Raw genomic sequence first — 20,272 nt, forward strand, 5'->3', positions numbered from 1 at the left:
GCTCGGCCAAGGTCGGCGAGCTCGCGGCTCGCCTGTGGCCATCGTTGGGCAAGCCTTGAGCTTGCCAGTGGCCGTCGCCGGCCGGTCACGGCGGAGGCAAAAGAAAAAGAAAGAAAAGAAAAAAAGAAAAGAGAAAAATAATATAAAATTTCCAATTTTTTCAAAAAAAGAAAAGAAAAATAAAAATGAGAAATACAAATGTTAAAAAATATTAAAAAATCGATTTTTTAATTGCTTGAAATAAAATCATAAGATTGAAATCATTTTCCAATGATATTCAAACATCAGAAAACGATTTTCATCGTGTATCACCAAACAAAGGAAAACTAAGTGTTTTCCTGAAAAATAATTTTTCGGAAAATATTTTCCTTTATCATTAAGTTTTCCGCGAAACAAATGCACCCTAAATTAGCAAATCGATGACTAAATTGACAATTCGTCAAACATGTTTAAAATTAAATTGACACAATCGAAAGGTTCATGACTACAAAGTTATCAAAAGATTTATGATTAAAATTTACACATTTGAAAGTTTTAGAACTGAATTAGTTGCCGCACAATACATTAAGAATTTTTTGGACAATTTTTTCTCGGAACACAGGGAAGCCAAATCATCTACCCATCTACAGTGGCAATAAGGCATTGTCCATTGCACGACAGGGGAGCTTAAAGCTGAGAGATTCAGTAGCTTCTTCCTACAAAGAGAATGGGCACAGAATAGAACTAGGGGTGAGCGGTTCTCGGTCCGGTTCGATCCAATTCAAGAACTGGGGACTGGACCAGCTAGTCTTAGGACCGTGAATCGGACCGGACCGATGGTCCGGTCCGATTCCAATAAGATCAATATTAAATATTATTTGTGAACCAGGAAGTGATTGCTCCGTTCTTTTCTTTGCAGTTCTGATTTAATCCCATAAAGACATGGAAAAAATTGGAAATATATATAATATATGAAAAATTTGAACGATCGTTCCAATGGGACCAATATTAAATATTTTTCATAAATATATTAAATATTATATATATGAAAAAATTAGAAATATATATATTTATCGGTCCGGTCCAGTTCCCACCTTAAAACCGGTAACCGGACCGCCCGAAACCGGTTCCACTTTGAGGAACTAGGAACTGGATTGATATTTTCGAGAACCGAACTAAACCGGTTGGTCCGGTTCGGTCTCAATTTTGGCGGTCCATCTTGCTCACCCCTACACAAAACAAGCACATAAAGAGATCCTTGTGCATCGAGCCCCCCCGATACACGACGACAGTCGCCCATGCTTTGAAAGCCTAAACCTTTCGTATTGAACTGTGATTTAATTCATGGCGCTCGCTACCATAACCAAAAAAGAAAGGAGAAAAGGGACACCGACTGACTGAGTGACTTGGAGAGTATGCAAAAGACATTTGTCGTGTCGTTCCAAGTGGGGAACTGACTTTTTTTTTTATGTCGTGCATCAGGTCTTGGGAATGCGTGTCTGAGAGCTTTCTCGAGAATTGAGGTTATAAAAAAAGGAGGAGGAAGAACAGTGGCCAAATTGGCTGAAGCATAAGCCAACTGGTTGGTTTTCTGCTGCGGCGGCGGTGCCAGGAGGAGGGCATCAGAACAGAATTTAAGACACAACCCCCCTCCCCGCCGGCTGGAGGTCCGAGGTGTTTATGTTGTACGCGGCAAATTTAGGATTTTTATTGACACGAAAAAAAAGTTAGAAAGTATTCATATCGCAGTTAATATAGTTTTGAGTTTTTTTTTGTAATATCACAGTTGGTATTTGAAGAACGGTATAGCATATAAGAACGACGATTTAAGCCGAAGCTATTGCTCCATACATATAGCTACGATCTAGAGCAGTTTTTGAGCGATCGTGGATATATGACTTTCGAATTCTGAGCCGAAAATTCGATGACTCCCCATCCACTCGCCCCTAACTCTAAGAGGATACCCACACACACATACGCACACTCCCTCTCTACTTTGATTAATGTTTCTGTGGTAAGCTCTTGGGCGAAAAATAGCCGTTTTCATGGCTCCAATATGAATGTCGTGTCGGATTTTTCCTAATGACAAACTCGCCCCGAAACTTAGAATAGATGGATTATTCTTGGTGCACAATGAAACCTTATCCCGGCTTGAGACCATCAATGCTTGCCCACTTTTAGGGGCCTTAGTGGTGCGCGCGTTTCGGCCTATTTTAGACGAGCCAATCATATTTGATGGGGCTTCTAAATTAGGCTAATCTCACATGCAACTCATTAATTATGTCAATGTCACGACCTACCCCAATCCTACTTATCGCCTTCCAAATTTGTAGTGGGGCGCCCACGAGGGATATGATAATCGAAAATCTTTGAAATCAATATGTATATCACATGCCGTAAAAGATGACAACAACCTCGACGAATCATCTACATAAAACAAAATTAAAAGACGATCCAACCAATTTGCTCTTGAACTTGAATATCGGTAATTTTCAAGACATTAGGAGGGAAAAAAAGAAACGCGACATCGATCGACAATAATATCGATTTCGAAAGATATTCAAAATTCACACAATGGTCTAGGTGGAATTAAAATCGAATATTACCCGGACAACAAATAAAAAAACATAAACCCAAATCAATACCGGCTCCAATAATAACAACCCTTAACCAGCTCCATAATAATTCTCTATTTAACTCTCTTTCAAAATTCGGCTTCAACTACCCATCGTAACGTCAATTTAATGGAGGAGGTACCGATGGAATAACAAAATAGAAAATCTAGCTCCCCCACCCCCCCCTCTCCCAAAAAAATAAAAAATAAAAAATAGGATTAATAGTTTAATACCGTGAAAATCCCAAACTGGAATATTTATGATAAATTTCACGAAAAACTCCAAACCGGTACACTCGTGACGAATTTTCCCTCCGTTAAATTGGATTAATACCACGAAAAATCACAAACGGGTAAATTTGTGACAAATAAAAGAGGGGTAAAGCCTTAAACTGGTAGACCTGTTAACTGCCATATGTCATCAAACTTAGCAATTTGATGATATAATTTAACGGAAACTAATGGAGGGTAAATTTGTTACAGGTATATCGGTTTAAGGTTTTTTTGTGGTATTAACTCTAAATAATAATAATAATAAGGCAAAATGACACAAACAGTCCCTGAATTTTGACTCAATGTGCAATTTGGTCCATGAAATTTTAATTTGTTCAATGTAATCCCAGAACTTTAATCCAATGTGTATTGTGGTCCTCAAACTTTTATTTTGTTCAATGTTATTCCTGAACTTTCGGTACATGTTTAATTCAGTCCCTGAACTATATGAAAATGTTCAATGCAATCCTTTCCATTAATTCAAGTTCAGGGACTATATTGAACATTTTCATATAGTTCAGGGACTGAATTGAACACGTACTAAAAGTTCAGAGAAGACATTGAACAAAAAAAAAGTTTGGGGATCACATTGAATATTAGCCTAAAGTTCAGAGATTATATTGAATAAATTAAAAGTTTAGGGATCAAATTGCATATTGAGTCAAAATTTAGAAACCGTTTATGTCATTGCCTCTAATAATAATGATAATAATAATCGTAAGAAAAAGGAAGGGGATTCCAATAGAATCGTAACGGCACCTGAATCTGCGGTCGCATCAAAGATTTCCGGAAGCGCGCCCGAGTCGGGCTCGGTCCCGCGATATTTATTTTCCCTTGGGACTCAGTGAGTGTGAGTCCATCTCCCACCGCGCCCCCGCAACTCGGTTAAAAGAAAAAACAAACGGAAAGAGAGAAAAAATAAAATCAAAATCACCGCCCGCTCACGGCGCGCCACGTCATCCGGGTGGACCCCACCTCGGCTGCTTACGGGAGCGAGCAGGGGGAAAGCCAAAGAGCTGTTAATCCGGGGCTGATTAGGCAAGATAATTAAGGGGTTAAATACCAGCCAGATAAGACAAAATAATACGTTAATTTAAGTAGCTTTCGAATAAATTAAATATGGAATATTATCTAATTAAATGGCGGGCATCGCATATATTCCTCCACTTTCCCACGCAGGATTACTCCCTACGCGACTCCTCCATTGTTTCTTCCTTCCTTCCTTCTTCTTCTTCTTCTTCCTTCGTCGTCGTCGTGCGTCGTCGTCGTCGTCGTCTTCGCCACCCAGGACGGCGGAGCGGAGAAAGGTTACGTGCGCTCGCCGACGATTCCTCCCCGCACGCGACGCGTGCGGAGGGGGGGGGGGATTCCTCCGCCATTCTCTTTCTTTCTGGTTCTGGTTCCGGTTCCGGGCCTTTAGCGCTTCTTCTGCTCCGTTTTCCTTGGTGGGTTTTTCTTTTCCTTTCCTTTCTCTTGGAGGGGAGGGGAGGTGAGGGGGGCGGGCGGGAGGGAGTTAAAAAAGAAGAAGTCTCGTCGCGGGATGGCAGCGCAGTTCCACAACGCGATGGGGGCGTACGAGCGGGTGCGGACGGAGGACGCCAATGGCGACGTCGAGAAGGCTTCTCCCGATCCCAAGGCGGGGCTCCCGCGCGCCGGCGTCGGCTTCGTCGTCGGCGTCGGCGACGTCGAGGCGGCGGGGCGGGTTCCCGGCTCGAGATCGGCCTCTCGCCGCGGCGGCAGGGAATCCGAGCGGCGGCAGCAGCGGCTTGTTTCTCTGGACGTGTTTCGCGGCCTCTCCGTCGTGGTAAATGTCGCCCTCAGCCTTTTTTTTCATCTTGTTAGGAAAGCGACGCGAGTCAACCGTTAAGATATTGGTAGAACTAGGAAACTTTTTGGGGTTGCCCCACAATGCTCATTCTCAGTGGGCATTTGCCGGAATCCCAGGATCGGCGCACCGGAAAGTTGCCGTCGGTTCAACAGATTTATTGCTGTTGGATTGATAAAGTTTGATATTGACGGGGATGTGAAACCTTTTTTAGGAGTAGCGACTATCTTTAATCCGGCATGGTAGAATCGGCACCGGAAGTGTTGAATTTGAGTGCCCGGAGGTCGTGGCCGGTCGGACGTATCTACTATTGTCCAGATAATAGTGGTAGACGCACTGTTATCCTCAGAAACATACGAAAGCTTTATCTTAATTATGGACAAGGTGTTGGTTAATTATCTTAATCATAGTCATTGATAATGCAATTGTTTTGCCTCCTTACTGTAGCTTGGGGAAATGAGCAATGGATTAGGTACTGTTTTCTTCTCATGCAATTCTCCTTAGTTTTGAGGCTTTGGCCGGCTATCAACCTCTCCATTTCTTGTGAACCTGAGAAACAGAGGAAAGAGAAATTATTGGAGAAGGTATTTTTAGTTTTATAACATTTTTATGTTAATAACCTTTGATGAAGCATCTAAGACCCACACCTGGCCCCATCGCATGGACCCTGCATGCCATGGATATTGTTGCTTCTTCTTTACTTAGAGCAAAAGTCAAGACAGAGGAATCTATTATTTATTCTTTGCGTATAAAGTTGCTTTCCATCCTACTCACATTAAGGGAAGAAAGGAGCTTTCTTCTTATTGCCACATTCTGAAGATATAATAATACGGAAAAAAGAACGAGTGTTCTTCCTAGTGCTACACTGTGAAGAAATAATTGTAACCCGGCATACGGTTTTCCTGCAATAGGGGAGGTTTTGGAATGATATGCTTTCAGGTGATGTCACTAGCTCCGGAGAGTCTAGACATGTCGAACTTCACTCCAAAACAGATAGGGCAAAAACTCCCACCCTAATGATGCATTAGTCAAAAGTTCATTTAACTTGGTAAAACTCATTCTGGGAGTGCTCGGGCATGAAATCTGTCCCCGTCAGTTTCCAAATGTATCGGAAGTGAATTACTCCTTTTTAAATATGTTGTAGGGAATTATTAGGTGCGCTAAATGAAGTCTATTTTAGCTCTGCGAGAAATGCAATAGGATGCATTGGCTCTTATCTGGCCATTAATTGCTATAGTTTTGTTGAAGGCAGGGACATTGTGGCTGAATTACGGTGGTAGTTCATATACCATGTTGTCAATATTTCTCTACGTAGAACTTTTACAATCTTGACTGATGTTATGATTCCCTGGATATGAAGTGGTAAGAAAGAAATGAGTTTCAATTCCAGTATTTATGCAACTTTCTCAAGTCAGATTGTTCATGTTTGCTCTGGAGTGGGATTTTTCCTGTTAGTTAAATGATCAATAATTAGCCCATGTACTTGGGAAGCTTTCAATCGTAAAAGGCATGAGAAACATATGATGTAATATTTCAGCCACATGCGATCTTGGAAAAGGTATATTAACGAACCATGAATCACTTAGTGACTGTATCCCTCAGCTTGCAGATTCTTTGATATATTTTTCTGGGTTCTGAAATTGACTTTTACTCTACCTGCTCTTAATTTGCTCTATTCAGCTAATGATTGTGGTGGATCATGCGGGTGGAATCTTCCCTGCCATCAACCATTCACCATGGGATGGTTTAACTCTGGCAGATTATGTAATGCCATTTTTCCTGTTTATTGTTGGTGTCTCACTGGGACTTGGGTACAAGGTACTTGTTGCTGATTTCTTTCTTTACATCTTCAAGCACTCAGTCTGATCTAATATGCTATGCTTTTTTAATCTTGAACCTCAAATCCTAAATCGTAGAGCTAGGTGCCTCCTATGTATGTTGCCTCTTTCTTCTTGACTTCTATTGAGGGAGTTACTTTAATGAACTCAATGATTTGACAGATTTCTTTTGCTTGTAGAAAATGCCGTGCAGAGCTTCTGCAACTCGGAAAGTCCTTCTTCGGGCGCTTAAGCTTTTGCTTTTAGGTCTTTTCCTCCAAGGTACTGTACGTAGTTCTTGGTTATATGTGACAGCCGTAACGTACTCTTTGCAGATTTTGTTGTTTACTTGCTGAATGAGGTTTACGTCACCTTTTCTTTCATCTACGACTGGATTTTTTTTTTTCTGGTCTGTATCATACTAGGATCTTATGCCTTCTTTCTGCCATTTCTTTCCCTTCAGGTGGTTATTTTCATGGCGTTGGTAGTCTTGATTATGGAGTGGACATGGAACAAATGAGATTTATGGGAATACTGCAAGTATGTGCTTTTATAAAGCTCTTCTTTTAGTTGTTTTTTCTTATTGAAGTTTCATATGCTGTCTAATTACTTGGTAAACACCTTTCTGCCCCTCCAGAGAATAGCTATAGCATTTATGGTTGCGGCACTATGTGAGATTTGGCTGAAGGGAGATGATGATGTTAAGTCAGCATTTTCTCTGCTGAAGAAATACCGAAGTCATTGGTATGGTAATTAGATTAAATAGAGTACCTATTCTCACTATTGAATTGTTTTGATTTCCAGAGGCTGGACAAGCCAGTCCCAATGTTTCCAAAACTGGAAATACTGTGAATATCATTGCTCTGCTAGGCCATGCTAGTTGAGTGATTTTCTTCCATATTTAGGGCAAGAAGCCGGCTAGATTTCTCAGCTTGCTCTACAGGGAATTTTAGCGATTGACAAAATAATTACTCAGATAATGACGGTAATAGTTAATGTGGTGGTAGTGTTAATTAAAGAAGGTTTAAAACCACTTCCACTTGAATGGGACTTGTGCGTCTTCATTGATGGGAAGAATTTCGCTCGAGTATTATCAAGTAACTAAAGCAACAAATTTCTGCCTCATTCCCGTGTCTGTGAAAAAACCTCTGGATATCCGACATTCTCTACAAGACATACATGTTTTTTTTTTTCCTAGGGTAATGAATGGCCTTTGACTCAATAACTCTTCAGGGTTGTCAATTTAAAAGTTTTTCGCCTTGGTTGACCACATTTGTGATGATATTCCCTGAGACTGCATTATTCTTGTACCATGTTGACTTCCTTAGCTGATGCCATGTCCATGTCTTCTTCCAGGGCCGTGGTACTTGTGCTTACCACTGTATATATTTCATTATTATATGGCCTGTATGTGCCCGACTGGGAGTATCGGATTCCAACTGAATCTCCCTCCCTTTCACAAGAAAGAATTTTGGTGAACTTTTCTATTCATTGCTCAATCTTTTCCTGGATTGATCACATTGATAGATTTATGATTAACTAGGTGCTAAAAATTGTCCATTTAAAGGTGAAATGTGGAGTGCGAGGAAATACTGGACCAGCTTGTAATGCTGTTGCAATGATTGATCGTGAGGTGTTGGGAATTAGACATTTATACAGAAAGCCAGCATATGCACGGACAAAGGTCTCTTCATCATATTTGCCTTCTATGTCTATGGTTCTCCTATCTCAGATTTGTTTACTTCTTGTTCTGATAATTCATTCTCTTTCACAGCAATGCAGTATTCATTCTCCAGAGTCTGGTCCTTTGCCTGCTAATGCTCCATCATGGTGCCAGGCCCCCTTTGATCCTGAAGGCCTTTTAAGGTGATTTTTGAGAACTACTCATCAGGGAATGGGGGAGGGACTAGGATGGAAGAGTGGAAGGTGGTAAGATAAAGAGAAGAGATGGGTTTTGAAGGGGGGGGGGGGGGGGGTGAAGTTGCAGATTTTGCTATATTAGGTGCTATATCAAAAGTGGTTCTTTCTGTAAAAAGGCCAAAGGCATGTTGTATATTCATTATCTTTCTTGTTTCTGTGTTTAGGTTAGTGATTTAATTACCCAACTTGCCATCAATGATATATGTGGTTGCCTTCTTTGTGGAGAAGGACAATTGTTGATTTTTTACTGATTTCATGTATTCCAACAATGTGTATGCTTTACGTATGCAGTTCAGTGATGGCCGTGGTTACATGCTTGGTTGGCTTGCACTTTGGACATGTGATTGTCCATTTTAAGGTGAGGGAATAGTCTGTTGCCGAGATTTTATCTTACCCAATGGAGATTACCTTTTTGACCTCTTTCTTCTTTTGGCATTTTGCTTCCAGGATCATGGGGATAGAACTTTCCACTGGATGGTCTCATCTTCTTTTCTTGTGGCTCTAGGCCTGGCATTAGATCTTTTTGGTGATTTACTTTCGATCTTGATTATTTATCACAATCAACTATCAGTTCTGAGGACAGTCTTATTAATTATTTATCATTTGCTTTGTCGTTACAGGCATGCATGTGAATAAGGCTCTCTACACATGTAGCTACATGGCTGTCACTGCTGGTGTAGCTGGCATTCTCTTCACCTTAATATACCTGATGGTAATGCATTGTCGATTTCCTCGGTCATGTATTAACTCGTTAACATTTTACACTATAGTGAGGATCTTGTCCTTCTCAAGTCTTATCTTATGTTCCACACATTCTGGTTTTTTCTAATGTGCTTTTTCTCAACAGGTTGATTTCGGTGGACTTAGGCATACTACCACAGTTTTGGAGTGGATAGGGAAGAACGCAATGACTATTTATGTCCTTGCTGCAACAAATGTCTTGCCTGTTTTCCTCCAGGGCTTCTACTGGAGGCGTCCTGAGAATAACATTGTATGTTTGCTTCTCCTTCTATTATTCTATTTCAACTACAAAACATTACTCATTTGTCTGACAATGTCTCAAAATTGATAACTCTTCTTATGGCAGCTGAGTTTAATCGGAATTGGAAGATGATAGGAAGCTTGATATCGATCTCCAACTCTGAAAGGACACTCGATCGCGGAATATTTATTGAAGCAACTAGCCACATTTATTATATTGCGGTTTGTTGCAATTCATACAGAAAATATATGCTCTGTTCAGTGAGGTTAGAGAACTGCAGTTTTCTCCACATTTATGGGCTTTCTGTACATAATTAGCAATTCGCTGTCACTTTATTCGGTATAGTATTTTATAATGGCGTTCTCTAACATTGAATCTCTTTTATAATTTTGTTGACGAAGGATATTGGAAATTTCAATATGATTGATTGCTTGGCGATTGGGATATACATGACTTTGAATTTTGAGGCCAATGGGGATTAGAGATTTTACTTTGAAAGCCATATTTGTTTGTCACTTGAATTCGCTGCAAACTTAACAAGCTTAATCATGAAGAAGATGGTGGTGCAGTGGAAGATTTCATTTGCCTAAAACTTGATCATCCTTCACACTACCTATCCAAATTGGACCAAACATGATGAAGACTGAAACAAGGGAATCTGTCTTTTGTAATTGATAGATTAAAAGCCGAATGTCCGTCATTTGAAGCATTTAAAGAGGGAAAATGAACGTGACTGAAAACAGGAGGAAAATCATTCATAACGACAGTCAACAATAGCGTCAGTCATCAGGAGAAAAATGTATAGAGGCAGGGGGAGCGCTAGCTAGGGCTATTGTTGTAGCTGAACACGGTATATACAGTCTGTATTATAGTGAGCCCGAAGACTGAGAGGAAGATGGAGGCAACGGGAGACGATAAAAGGATTCCTGAAGTGGGTCTGGATGAGATTAGCCCTCCACATGTTCCAGGGCTTCTTGCAGTACTTGTTGACCTTGCACACGGTGTTGAGGCTGCTGTCAGGTTTGAGAGTCACGTCCTTGGACAGCGAGTTGAACAGCTTGGCAACCACCTTGTTGCTCCCGAGGGAATTCTGGATGATGCCCCGGTCATGGAGCAGCGCGACATCCCATCCCTTGTTGATGATGTTGTCTGTGAAGAAGATGTAGGATGTGACCTCGTTCCCGGCCTCGCTGTGGAATCGCTCGAAGGCCATGACGTTGAGGTGCATGAACTGGGTGGTGTCGTCCACCTCGATCACAGGGAGCCTCAGGACCCCGCTGGTAAAGGAGATGTCCTTGCAGCTGGTGATCTTGCTCTTCTTGAACCGGATCCCTGACCTCGTCGAGCTCGGTGACCGACTGGATTATGTCATCGCCGCGCTCATGGCCCATGTCTTTGTCGCGACCTCCCCGAACTGGCCCAGCCGCCTAAGGGGTTTGGCTAATGGATTACTAAGTTAAACCTAGCTCGAGCTCTCCCAAGCCCATACCAATTCGCGACTTAGGTTTAAGTTGTTAACATGCAAATCAGTTTCATCTAGGAGTCGCCACTAATCGATTCTTGGTGGGTCGATTAGACACCCAAGTAAAGCACGGGAGAAATACTTTACTCCTACGAACCAGAGATTCAATGGGTACGGGGACTTGATTACACTAATTGACTAATTAGTGCCCCTTCGGTACCTAATCTTGCTCAATTCACCACCTGACATGTTCACACTAATTGGGAGTCTCAAAAATTCATTCCTAACCAAGCTAGGGGGAACGACGATCACTACATGAACCTAACATGCATAATCGACCACATGCGAGGTTGAATTAAACGCACCGTTCAAAGTGTGTGAACCAAGCAACATGCAATCAAAAATGACATTAATCATGCAAGAGGGGCAAGAAAAGCTAATTCCAAAGTCCAAATAAATTTTCTGGTTTTTCAAATTTTTTTCGAATTTTTTTTAAAAATAATAATAATAATAATAATAAAATAATAAAATAAAAAACAAAAATAAATAAAAATAAGTAAACGAAAAAAAAAAAAAAAATTTCGATTTTTTAAAATAAAATAAAATAAAAAAACACAAAACAGACCGGGTCGGGTCTCCACATCCGACCCGGAAATTCTCTTTTTAATTTTTTTTTTTTAAAAAATAATATATTTTTTTTTCGATTTTTTAAAATAAAAAAAAAAAAAAAAAGCACAAAACAGACCGGGTCGAGTCTCCACATCCGACCCGGAAATTCTCTTTTTAAATTTTTTTTTTAAAAAATAATATTAAAATAATACGAAATGGATCCGGGTCGAATCTCCACATCCGACCCGGATCGGGACTGACCCGGGCGCGCCGGCCCGGGTCCATGAACGGACCGGGTTCATTTATTGAACCCGGTCTGGTGAGTTGAAAGAAAGAAAAAGGGCTCAGCCCGAAATTTTTTCATTAAAAAAAAATAAAGGCCCAAGGCCCACTAAATATGAAAAGGCCAAAAAAAAGACAATTAAGCCCAAACCCTAATACAAACCAATTCGATTTCGACCCACGAACCCGAATCACCGAAACCCTACCCGATTCGCCCGCGCGTCCGACCCGGTTCGCGACCCGACTCGCGGCCGCCTTCGCACGCGTCACCCAGTCGCGCTAGCCCCGCGGCGCGAACGCCGGCGCCTTCGAGCCTCGGCCTTCATGGCCGAGGTCACGCTCAACCAACGCTCACCGCCGCGTCCGTTGCCACCGCCCGACGTGACTCGCCTTCGCCGGCCATTCGAGACGCCGGCTTCTCCGAGCCCCAGCCTTCGTGACTGGGGTTCCCGGTCCGGCGGCCGAGCCCGTGCTCGGCCGTCGGACGACACGCCCCGACCTCCGCGGTCGGGGCTTTTCGACCGTGCGACCGAGCCCTTGCTCGGCCGCCGCTCAGCTCGCGACTGCGTCGCCGCCCCAGCGAGGGGCCGCGGCGTCCTCCGCTCGGGTCACCGCCGTGGCGACCGGCGGCACACCGGGACCGTCCGGCACTCACGCACAAAACAACAAAAAAACACAGCAGAGCAGAGGCAAATCCAACAAGCTTAGTTCAGGCATAACATCAAACAGTTGGCGTGCGTTACAAAGACGAGGGATTTCCGGCACAATCGAGGCTCAAATGCATCCGAAATTCACACACAACAACACGCAGAGTAATAGGACCGAGCCCGAGGTGTCACTGGCCGGGACTCGCTCAAGCCGAACGGCCGCGAGCTCCGGCCAGTGACCCCCCAGAAAAACAGAGTACAAAGGAAAAAACAGGAGCGGCGGCCACAGTCCCTACCCGACTAGGCGGTGGCGAATGGAAGGCGACCGCGGTAGATCGGGCTACGCCCGCGCGCCTTGCACACCCACGAGCCGGGGTCCTCGGGAGACCGACCCCGAATCGAACCAAACCAAAACGAACCCGGCGAGTGCTCGGGACCGGACCTACCGTGAAAGGGGACTCGTCGGCCGCGGCTGAGGCGCGACGGTCACCGACCGGGGACCGTTCGCCTTCGATCTCGCACTCCGGACTCTCTCTCTTGCTAGCTCTCTCTCTCTCGGCTCTCCCCTCTCTCCGGTCCCCCTCTCTCGGCTCTCCCTCTCTCCGGTCCCTCCGTCGATTTCTCTCTCTCTCTCTCGGCTTTAAGGGCGACCGGGGCGCGGAGCCGGCAGGCGCGCATGGCCCCTGCCACCGCCAGCCCGCACTGCCGGCCTGGCCCCGACCCGCGGATCACGCCGGGTGATCGCCTGGACTCCCCCTCCCGCGCCCCTGCTCTGCCTCTGCTTCTCTGTTCCTCTGCCCTGTTCCTCCCCCGTACCCTCTGAAACGTTGACTGGGGAGGGGGAGAATGAACAGACGCGGGCCGGGCCGAAGGAAAGAGGGCCGGCCCACGTGGGAAAATGAAACAGGAGGAAAAGATAAAAAAAGGGCCGCGTAAAAAAGACGAGGAAGAATGGGCCGATTGTAATTTTTTTTTTTTATATGTCCTAATAGACCATATTAATGCAAATGCGCCTAATGTCTATATGCCATGCAATTTAATGAAAATGTTTTTTGTTTAGTGGTTTAAAAATTAAACCCTAAAATTTTTATAGGATAAAACCCTGAATAATTTAAGCAAAATTTAGGTGTCAACGGTCTTCCAACTGTGACGGACCTTCTTGGGCTTCTTCTCATGGGACAGCAGGCTCTTCCTGAAGACGTCCAGGACGTGGATGCATTTGCCCATCGTCGTGAACCCCGTGTCGGGAGAGCAGAACTTGAGGATGAGCCTGTTGATGAATTTGTCCTCCTGCGTTGTTGGAGCAAAGTCAGTGCATTGAATACCAGATTGCTGTCGTATTGATAGTACCTGCGTAAAAGGAAAAGGAAGAATTTCCGGTAGCGGTGATAGATTTGATAACGAAGTTGTCTGTTGATCTCCAATCGGGAATCCAACATTTTTGGAGCATTAGATTTCATTGATCCCAGGTAGGGTCCATTCGAGATCAATTAGCCGAACATGGTACGCAGTTTGCGTGCTTGCAATAACATCTCTTACGGCGGAACGAAATCTCGCTCTCGACGTCGACCAGCTGATCCAACACTAACATCGGCAGCTGATTCTCCAGCATCAGCTTGTCCCACCTTACGTACTGCATTATGTGGAGCTTCCCGTGTTTGCGGAAGATGTGGTCGTTGGGCACGTAGTCGTCCACCTGCGCAGAGGATCTTGAGCATGAAGCGGCCGTCAGTGATCATCAGCTCCAGGAACCGGCTTGCCATGCCATTGCCGTCGCCCTCCTTCCACTTTGGTTCCAGCGTGTCATAGCTCTCCTTGAGTTCTATCGCCACCTCTCTCAGGGACTCGATGGAGGGCTCGAGGGGCTTCCCAGACCGCCTGAGGAAGTGGATGAGTGTGGGGTGCTTGTGGTCGTCCATGGGGCGGAAGTGGTCCTCGCCGTGGTGATAGGGGCTGAAGGAGACAGCCTGTGGCCGGTCCGCTTTGCAGCTGAGGTCAGTCACGCAGGCGGGGAGCCTCTAGATGGACCGCTTCTTCCAGTACTGTTGCTCGCCGGAGGGCATGAGCTTGACGCTCTCGTCGACCTGGACGATCCAATTCGTCTTGGTCGGGTCCGACGGTGGCGGCAAAGGAGCCATGATTTTCCAAGCTCAGAACCACCTTCCGATTAATTATAACTTCTCATTAATTAATTTCGCATGGCACACAAGATCGGTTGTAATCATCTCGTGTGAAATTGATAAGCTTCCATTAGTTTCGTATGGAGAAAATTTAATCCGAGCAAAAATATATATCAGAACTCAAGTCAAAGTCAAACTATACCTGCATAGTCATGTTTCAATCAAACGAACTTGGATCCATTATAACTACTTCTGAGCTCCAACTAAGTACTTGGACTCATTATAATTGCTTTAATTAGTAAACAGTAAACACAAATTTTGCTTGAAAAATGTCGATTTAATTCGAAAGCGACTAATTCCATAAACCAATCAAATCAATACATCATTTCGTGAATTAATTTTCAATATCAGTGATAGTATCCGTGACACGACTTTTATGTCGTACTATTATTTAAGATGCCTTGATTCTTATGTTCTGCAACTTTTTACATCAGCCAACTCTTTGAATTCCCTCCTTTTTAAGATAAATTACACGACATGCATCTTAAGCCCTAAGTTCTAATTAGCTATTGACGATCCCATTTGGGGGCACTTTTGCCCCGTACGACACATGCAATTTTCAATCCCAAGAAAACCACTGTAGAAAATTCCTTTCTTGCTGAAAGAGTATGTGCCTCGGTTTCTCTTTCGAAAACTAATAAACTGATTAAAGGCTCCAATGGAAGAAAAGAGAAGAAGCTGATTAGAGGCTGTTCACTGCTTTTGCTCTTAGAAGAATCCTTGTGAAGCTGGGATGGTATAAGGTTTAAATTAAATTCATCAGCACGAGGGCGCACATATTGTAAGAAAAGCAAGAAAATAAATAAAACAAACGAGGGAACATGGTGGTTTGGATAAAGAAACCATAGCCAATTATCACGATAACCTTCAATTATCAAGTCAATTTTAATTCCGGCGATGGGGCGGCGGCCATGGCGGAGGGAAGAGAGAGAAGAAAATAAACAAAAGGAAAAAAAATAGAGAAAGGAAAAGAGACAAAAATGCCTATGGGCCAAAATATTGTGGGGTAAATATGTCACAAGTGACATAGTTTGGAGTTATCGTGTCACAAAAAAAAGTTCAGCATAAATTTGTCACAAGTGGCATAGTTTGAGGTTTTTCGTGTCACAAAAAAAATTCAAGGTAAATTTGTCACAAGTGACATAATTTGGAGTTTTTGGTGGTATTTTCCCTAATAATTTTGAAGAAACTAATAGCGCTTTTTGACGCGTGGATAAATTTGAAACTAGAGTAAAAATTGGACTTTTTTTTTTAGACAAAAGAATGTTCCGAGCAGAATTGGAATTGAACATAAAATTAGGAGTTTTTAAGAGTAATAGGCCTTCTTCAATTGTCGGTACTATATCAAGACATTGTACACTAAAAAGAAGCGGCACAGATTTTAAGTGACAGATACTGCCTTTTCACTTTTTACCATGGAAACCAAAATTAGCCTCAAATGATGAGCATAGGCGATCTAAGAAAGAAGAGCGATCGTGTGCTAATCCACAAACGGTTTCCATCTTCTGATACTAAAGATGCGGAGGGGTTCTAGGCTCATGTATCTTCGCCTGTCAAACTCTTGACAAGCAACTTCTTCCCCGCAACATTAGGCTGGATTCATCTAAACATATCCTTGTCAAGAATCGTAACCGTGGACCGAATGCAATCACAGCGGTTGATCATGTGAAATACGTATGTGGACACCGTGTGGGAGCCAATTTTCTTCCTTCATTTCTTCATTTGGATTTTGGTTCATGTCTCGGGCATCTCTTTTCTCGCCCTTTCGATTTCTTTCCCTTTTCTTGGAGGGAAGGGTGACCGGTCGGGGTGGGGATAAGCTTGCGAAAGAGAAAGAACTGTGTTGCGGATGGCCCCATGGTTCCACAGTGCGATGGCGTTGTACGAGCGGGTGAAGACGGAGGAGAGAAGGCTTCTCCGGATCCTAAGACGAGGTTTCTATGTGCTGATGATGCCCATGTTATTGGCAATGACGACATTGAGGCGGATTTCCGACTGGAGATCGGCCTAGCCGCCACAATATAGCGGCTAGAGTCGTCAAATGGATGGGTCGAGTAGAAAATGATCTGATTCAAATTGACCTATTTATATATAATACAAACTTGGTGACACATACCCAATCCGACCCATATTACTAAAACATATTTATATTTAACCAAACTTATGAAAACCTCTACATGCTAATTTATATTCCATTAAAACCCATATTTACGATGCGTATACATTCTTAGCTACGTTTTTTTTCCTTATATTTGCTTTACTCTTTCTAATGTTCTATGCAATATGATATTTGTCTTCTTGAAATTAGGAAAAAAAAAATAAAGCTTACACAGTCAAAGTAAATCTAATTTCTATTGTGGCTAGATTATGATTATTTTTCAAAATATAAATCTCAGGAATACCAGGATTATGGTCATCGCATACACACACAGTGGCAATCTCACCAATGGATTCTTTTTTGGCTATAATTTCATGAAGCAATATATCAAGAGCATAGTTCGCAAGCCCATCTTTAATCTCTCGCCCTCTTAAACCATCAAATCCTCCATTTGAGTACCGGAAGGTCGTGGCCAGTGGGGATTAGAGTGACTGTAAAGGTTAAATTCGCTGCAGCTTCTTAGCAAATTTGATCAAGAAGAAAAGGGTGCAACGGAAGATTTCAGTTGCCTATAACTCGATCATCTGTCTACCCAAATTGGACCAACGTGAATTAGACTGAAACAAGAGAATCATCATTTGATAATGATATATAAAAAAGCCAAATGTCCATCATCCAAAACATTCAAAGAGGGAGAATGAACAAGACTGAAAACAAGAGGAAAATCATTCAGAACAAACAATCGACAACCGATCAAGAGATAATGATCGAGCATCAGCGCATCCGGAGAAAAACCCAAAACTGCAAAAAATATATTGCACAGAGGCAAGGGTAGGTTCAACCCTTGTAGCTGATCACCATATATACCGTCTGAATTATGGTGAGCCCGAAGAGGAAGATGGCGGCGATGAGAGCCGATCTAGCCCAAGGATTCCTGAAGTGGGTGTGGATGAGCTTAGCCCTCCACGCGTTCCAGGGCTTCTTGCAGTACCTGCTGACCTCCTTGTGCACGGCGTCGAGGCTGCTCTCGGGATCAAGCGTCACATCCTTGGACAGCGAGTTGAACAGCTTGGCAACCGCCTTGTCGCTTCCGATGGCATTCTGGATGATGCCTCGGGCGTGGAGCAGTGCTACGTCCCGCTCGCTGTCGATGATGTTGTCCATGAAGAAGATGTAGGAAGTGACCTCGTTGCCGGCCCCAACTTGGAAGCGCTCAAACGCTATGAGGTTGAGGAACATGGACTCGGTGGCGTCGTCCACCACGATCACGGGGAGCCTAAGGACCCCGCTGGAAAAGGAGATGTCCTTGAGGCTCTCGTTCTCGCTCTTCTTGAATCGGATCCCGGCCTCGTCGAGCTCGGTGGCCGACCGGATAATCTCCTCACCGCCATCGTGCCCCATCTTGTCCAGCTCAGGCTGGGCCGTCTTGGGCTCCATCAGCATGCTCTTCCTGAAGACGTCCAGGACGTGCAGGCATTTGCCCATCTTTTCGTAGCGCGTGCAGGGGCGGCAGAACTTGAGGATTAGCTTGTTGACGAATTCGCCGTCCTGTGTTGTTGGAGTAAAGTCAGTACATTGAATCCTAGATTGTGATCGTACCGATACTATTTGCGTAAAAGGGGAAAACATGAAGTTTCCGATGGCCGTGAAAGATTTAAGAAAGATATTGTCGGTTGATCTTGAACCAGCATCCAATGCGTTTGGAGCATTAGATTCGGAGGATCCCTCGAAGGGTTCATGTGAGATCATCAAGATGTACTGTTAGGTGCACATAGCAGAGCGGTTAGTGTACATGAAATAGCCTCTTTTACAACGGACCGAAATCTAAGAAGGTAACCTTCTCGACACCGACCAGCCGATCCAGCACTAGCATCGGAAGCTGATTCTCCAGCATCAGCATATCCCGCTTAATGTACGGCATTATGTTGAGCTTCCCGTGTTTGCTGAAGATGGGGTCGTTGGACGCGTAGTCGTTCGATGTCTCTGTCGCGGACTTCAGGATCTCGAGCATGAAGCAGCCGTCAGTGATCATCAGCTGCAGGAATCGGCCCGCCGCGCCCTCGCCGCCACACTCCTTCCACTCCGGGCCCAGCGCGTCATAGCTCTCCTCGAGTTCCTGCGCCACCGCCGTCAGGGACTCGAGGAAGCACTCGAGGGGCTTCCCGGACCGCTTGAGGAAGTGGAGGAGCGCGCGCTGCTTGTGTTCCTCCATGGGGAAGAGGTGTTTTTGGCCGTAGTGGTAGGGGCCAAAGGAGACAGCCTGCGGCTGGTAGGCCTTGCGGTTGAGGTCGGTGACGCAGGCCGGGAGCCTGTAGACACACCGCGTCTTCCAGTTCTGTTGCTCGTCGATGGGCATTTGCTTGAGTTTCTCGTTGATGTAGACGGTCCAGTCGGTCGGGTTCCGGTCCAGCAGTGACGGCAGATCAGGAGCCATGGTTCCGCAAGTTCCACAGGTTCCAAAAGTGTATGCTCTGGAGTGTCTTGTGCTCTCTCTCTCTCTCTCTCTCTTTTTATTTTATGCTGTAAGGAGTGGGAGAAGAGGTGAATTTATGAAGATATGGAGACAGAGAGATGGGAAGAGTGTCGGGGGGATAAAGTTTGAGATTGTCCGAGCCCCAATGCTTCAAGCTGAAGAGGTATTACTGGACAAGCCATGAGGGTGGGACTCACGCGTGCGCACAGTGGTAAAGAGAAAATGTGCCTAGCGTTCCATGGAAGCCGTGGGAATCGTTGCATTTAGGTACCATCTTTGTATATTCGATGTGGCACTAAATTTAAAATAGTATCTCTTTTTGCTTCATTTGGTAACAATTTTTTTATATAGTAGGTTTGGGGTACTCCGGATTTCTTACTTGAGTTCTCATTTTTCGGTGGTTGACGCCCTTCTTCAATGCACACGTCGCATCTATTGCATTCCGATATTACGTGTGCATGGTCAGCTCATGACAATCATATAACTTATCGTTAAATTGACTTCAGATGGCACGCAAGACAAGTTGTAATCATCTTGTACGAAATTCAAACTCTACCATTGGTTTCGTGGGGAGAAAAATTAATTCTAAGGACAAAGATATGTTACAACTCAAATAGAAGTCGAACTATATTAGCAAAGTCAAGTTTCTAAGTTAAACTAAATATAAGTGAGGGTTTTTTTCTTCTTTTGGTTTCAAATCAATAGTGTAATTAGCCACGAGCAATAATGAGCTCCAATGGAGAAGAACTTGGATTCATTATAACTGGACAATCAGTCATAAACCCTATTATACGGATATGAATTCAGTCCCGAACTTTCCAATTTCACTAATTGAATCCTAAACATTTGTGCAACATTCAATGTAATCTTTCCGGTCAATTTTCGTCGAAAATCGCTGACGTAGCGGTCCAGTCATCGCTGGCCATCTCACATGGCACACCGTAAAGGTTTAGGATTCAACTAACAAAATCATCAAAGGGACTGAATTGGCATCCGTAGGATAGGTTTGGGATGCATTAGACGATTTCCCCCATTATAATTGTTTATGTGCTCCAATCGAGAAGTACTCGGAGCCATATCAGTTTTTGCATCCAAACATGACTTTTTACTC

The 20,272-nt window shown here is 43.8% G+C and overlaps 2 protein-coding genes and 1 pseudogene across 2 annotated transcripts; 1 reads left to right on the top strand and 2 right to left on the bottom strand.

The window, feature by feature from the left end:
* The first annotated feature begins 4,360 nt into the window (after nucleotides 1-4,360).
* On the top strand, nucleotides 4,361-9,745 carry LOC115663353 (uncharacterized). The gene is made up of 13 exons (XM_030585359.2): nucleotides 4,361-4,670; nucleotides 6,372-6,509; nucleotides 6,709-6,790; nucleotides 6,972-7,048; nucleotides 7,146-7,252; nucleotides 7,865-7,982; nucleotides 8,076-8,192; nucleotides 8,283-8,374; nucleotides 8,720-8,786; nucleotides 8,876-8,954; nucleotides 9,049-9,140; nucleotides 9,276-9,419; nucleotides 9,516-9,745. Exons 1-13 carry the CDS (start codon nucleotides 4,407-4,409, stop codon nucleotides 9,540-9,542), a joined length of 1,404 nt encoding a protein of 467 aa, XP_030441219.2. The 5' UTR covers nucleotides 4,361-4,406; the 3' UTR covers nucleotides 9,543-9,745.
* A 487-nt stretch (nucleotides 9,746-10,232) lies between these two features.
* LOC130140528 (UPF0481 protein At3g47200-like) lies at nucleotides 10,233-14,548 on the bottom strand (annotated as a pseudogene).
* A 2,752-nt stretch (nucleotides 14,549-17,300) lies between these two features.
* LOC115662272 (UPF0481 protein At3g47200-like) lies at nucleotides 17,301-19,211 on the bottom strand. Its single transcript, XM_030584437.2, has 2 exons — nucleotides 18,526-19,211; nucleotides 17,301-18,236 (listed from the first exon to the last, which is right to left on the bottom strand). Exons 1-2 carry the CDS (start codon nucleotides 19,120-19,122, stop codon nucleotides 17,526-17,528), a joined length of 1,308 nt encoding a protein of 435 aa, XP_030440297.1. The 5' UTR covers nucleotides 19,123-19,211; the 3' UTR covers nucleotides 17,301-17,525.
* Nucleotides 19,212-20,272: the final 1,061 nt, after the last annotated feature.

The sequence above is a fragment of the Syzygium oleosum genome, unplaced genomic scaffold (assembly GCF_021117445.2).
Source record: "Syzygium oleosum isolate NSW1041296 unplaced genomic scaffold, Sole_v2.1 Sole_v2.19, whole genome shotgun sequence".
Lineage (NCBI taxonomy): Eukaryota > Viridiplantae > Streptophyta > Magnoliopsida > Myrtales > Myrtaceae > Syzygium > Syzygium oleosum.

Coding starts and splice junctions, on each gene's coding strand:
- LOC115663353 (XM_030585359.2), top strand. CDS start 4,407: ATGGCAGCGCAGTTCCACAACGCGATGGGGGCGTACGAGCGGGTGCGG. Junction 7,253..7,864: donor AAGAAATACCGAAGTCATTG/GTATGGTAATTA, acceptor GTCTTCTTCCAG/GGCCGTGGTACTTGTGCTTA. Junction 9,420..9,515: donor GGCGTCCTGAGAATAACATT/GTATGTTTGCTT, acceptor TTCTTATGGCAG/CTGAGTTTAATCGGAATTGG.
- LOC115662272 (XM_030584437.2), bottom strand. CDS start 19,122: ATGGCTCCTGATCTGCCGTCACTGCTGGACCGGAACCCGACCGACTGG. Junction 18,237..18,525: donor GGCTGGTCGGTGTCGAGAAG/GTTACCTTCTTA, acceptor CCAACAACACAG/GACGGCGAATTCGTCAACAA.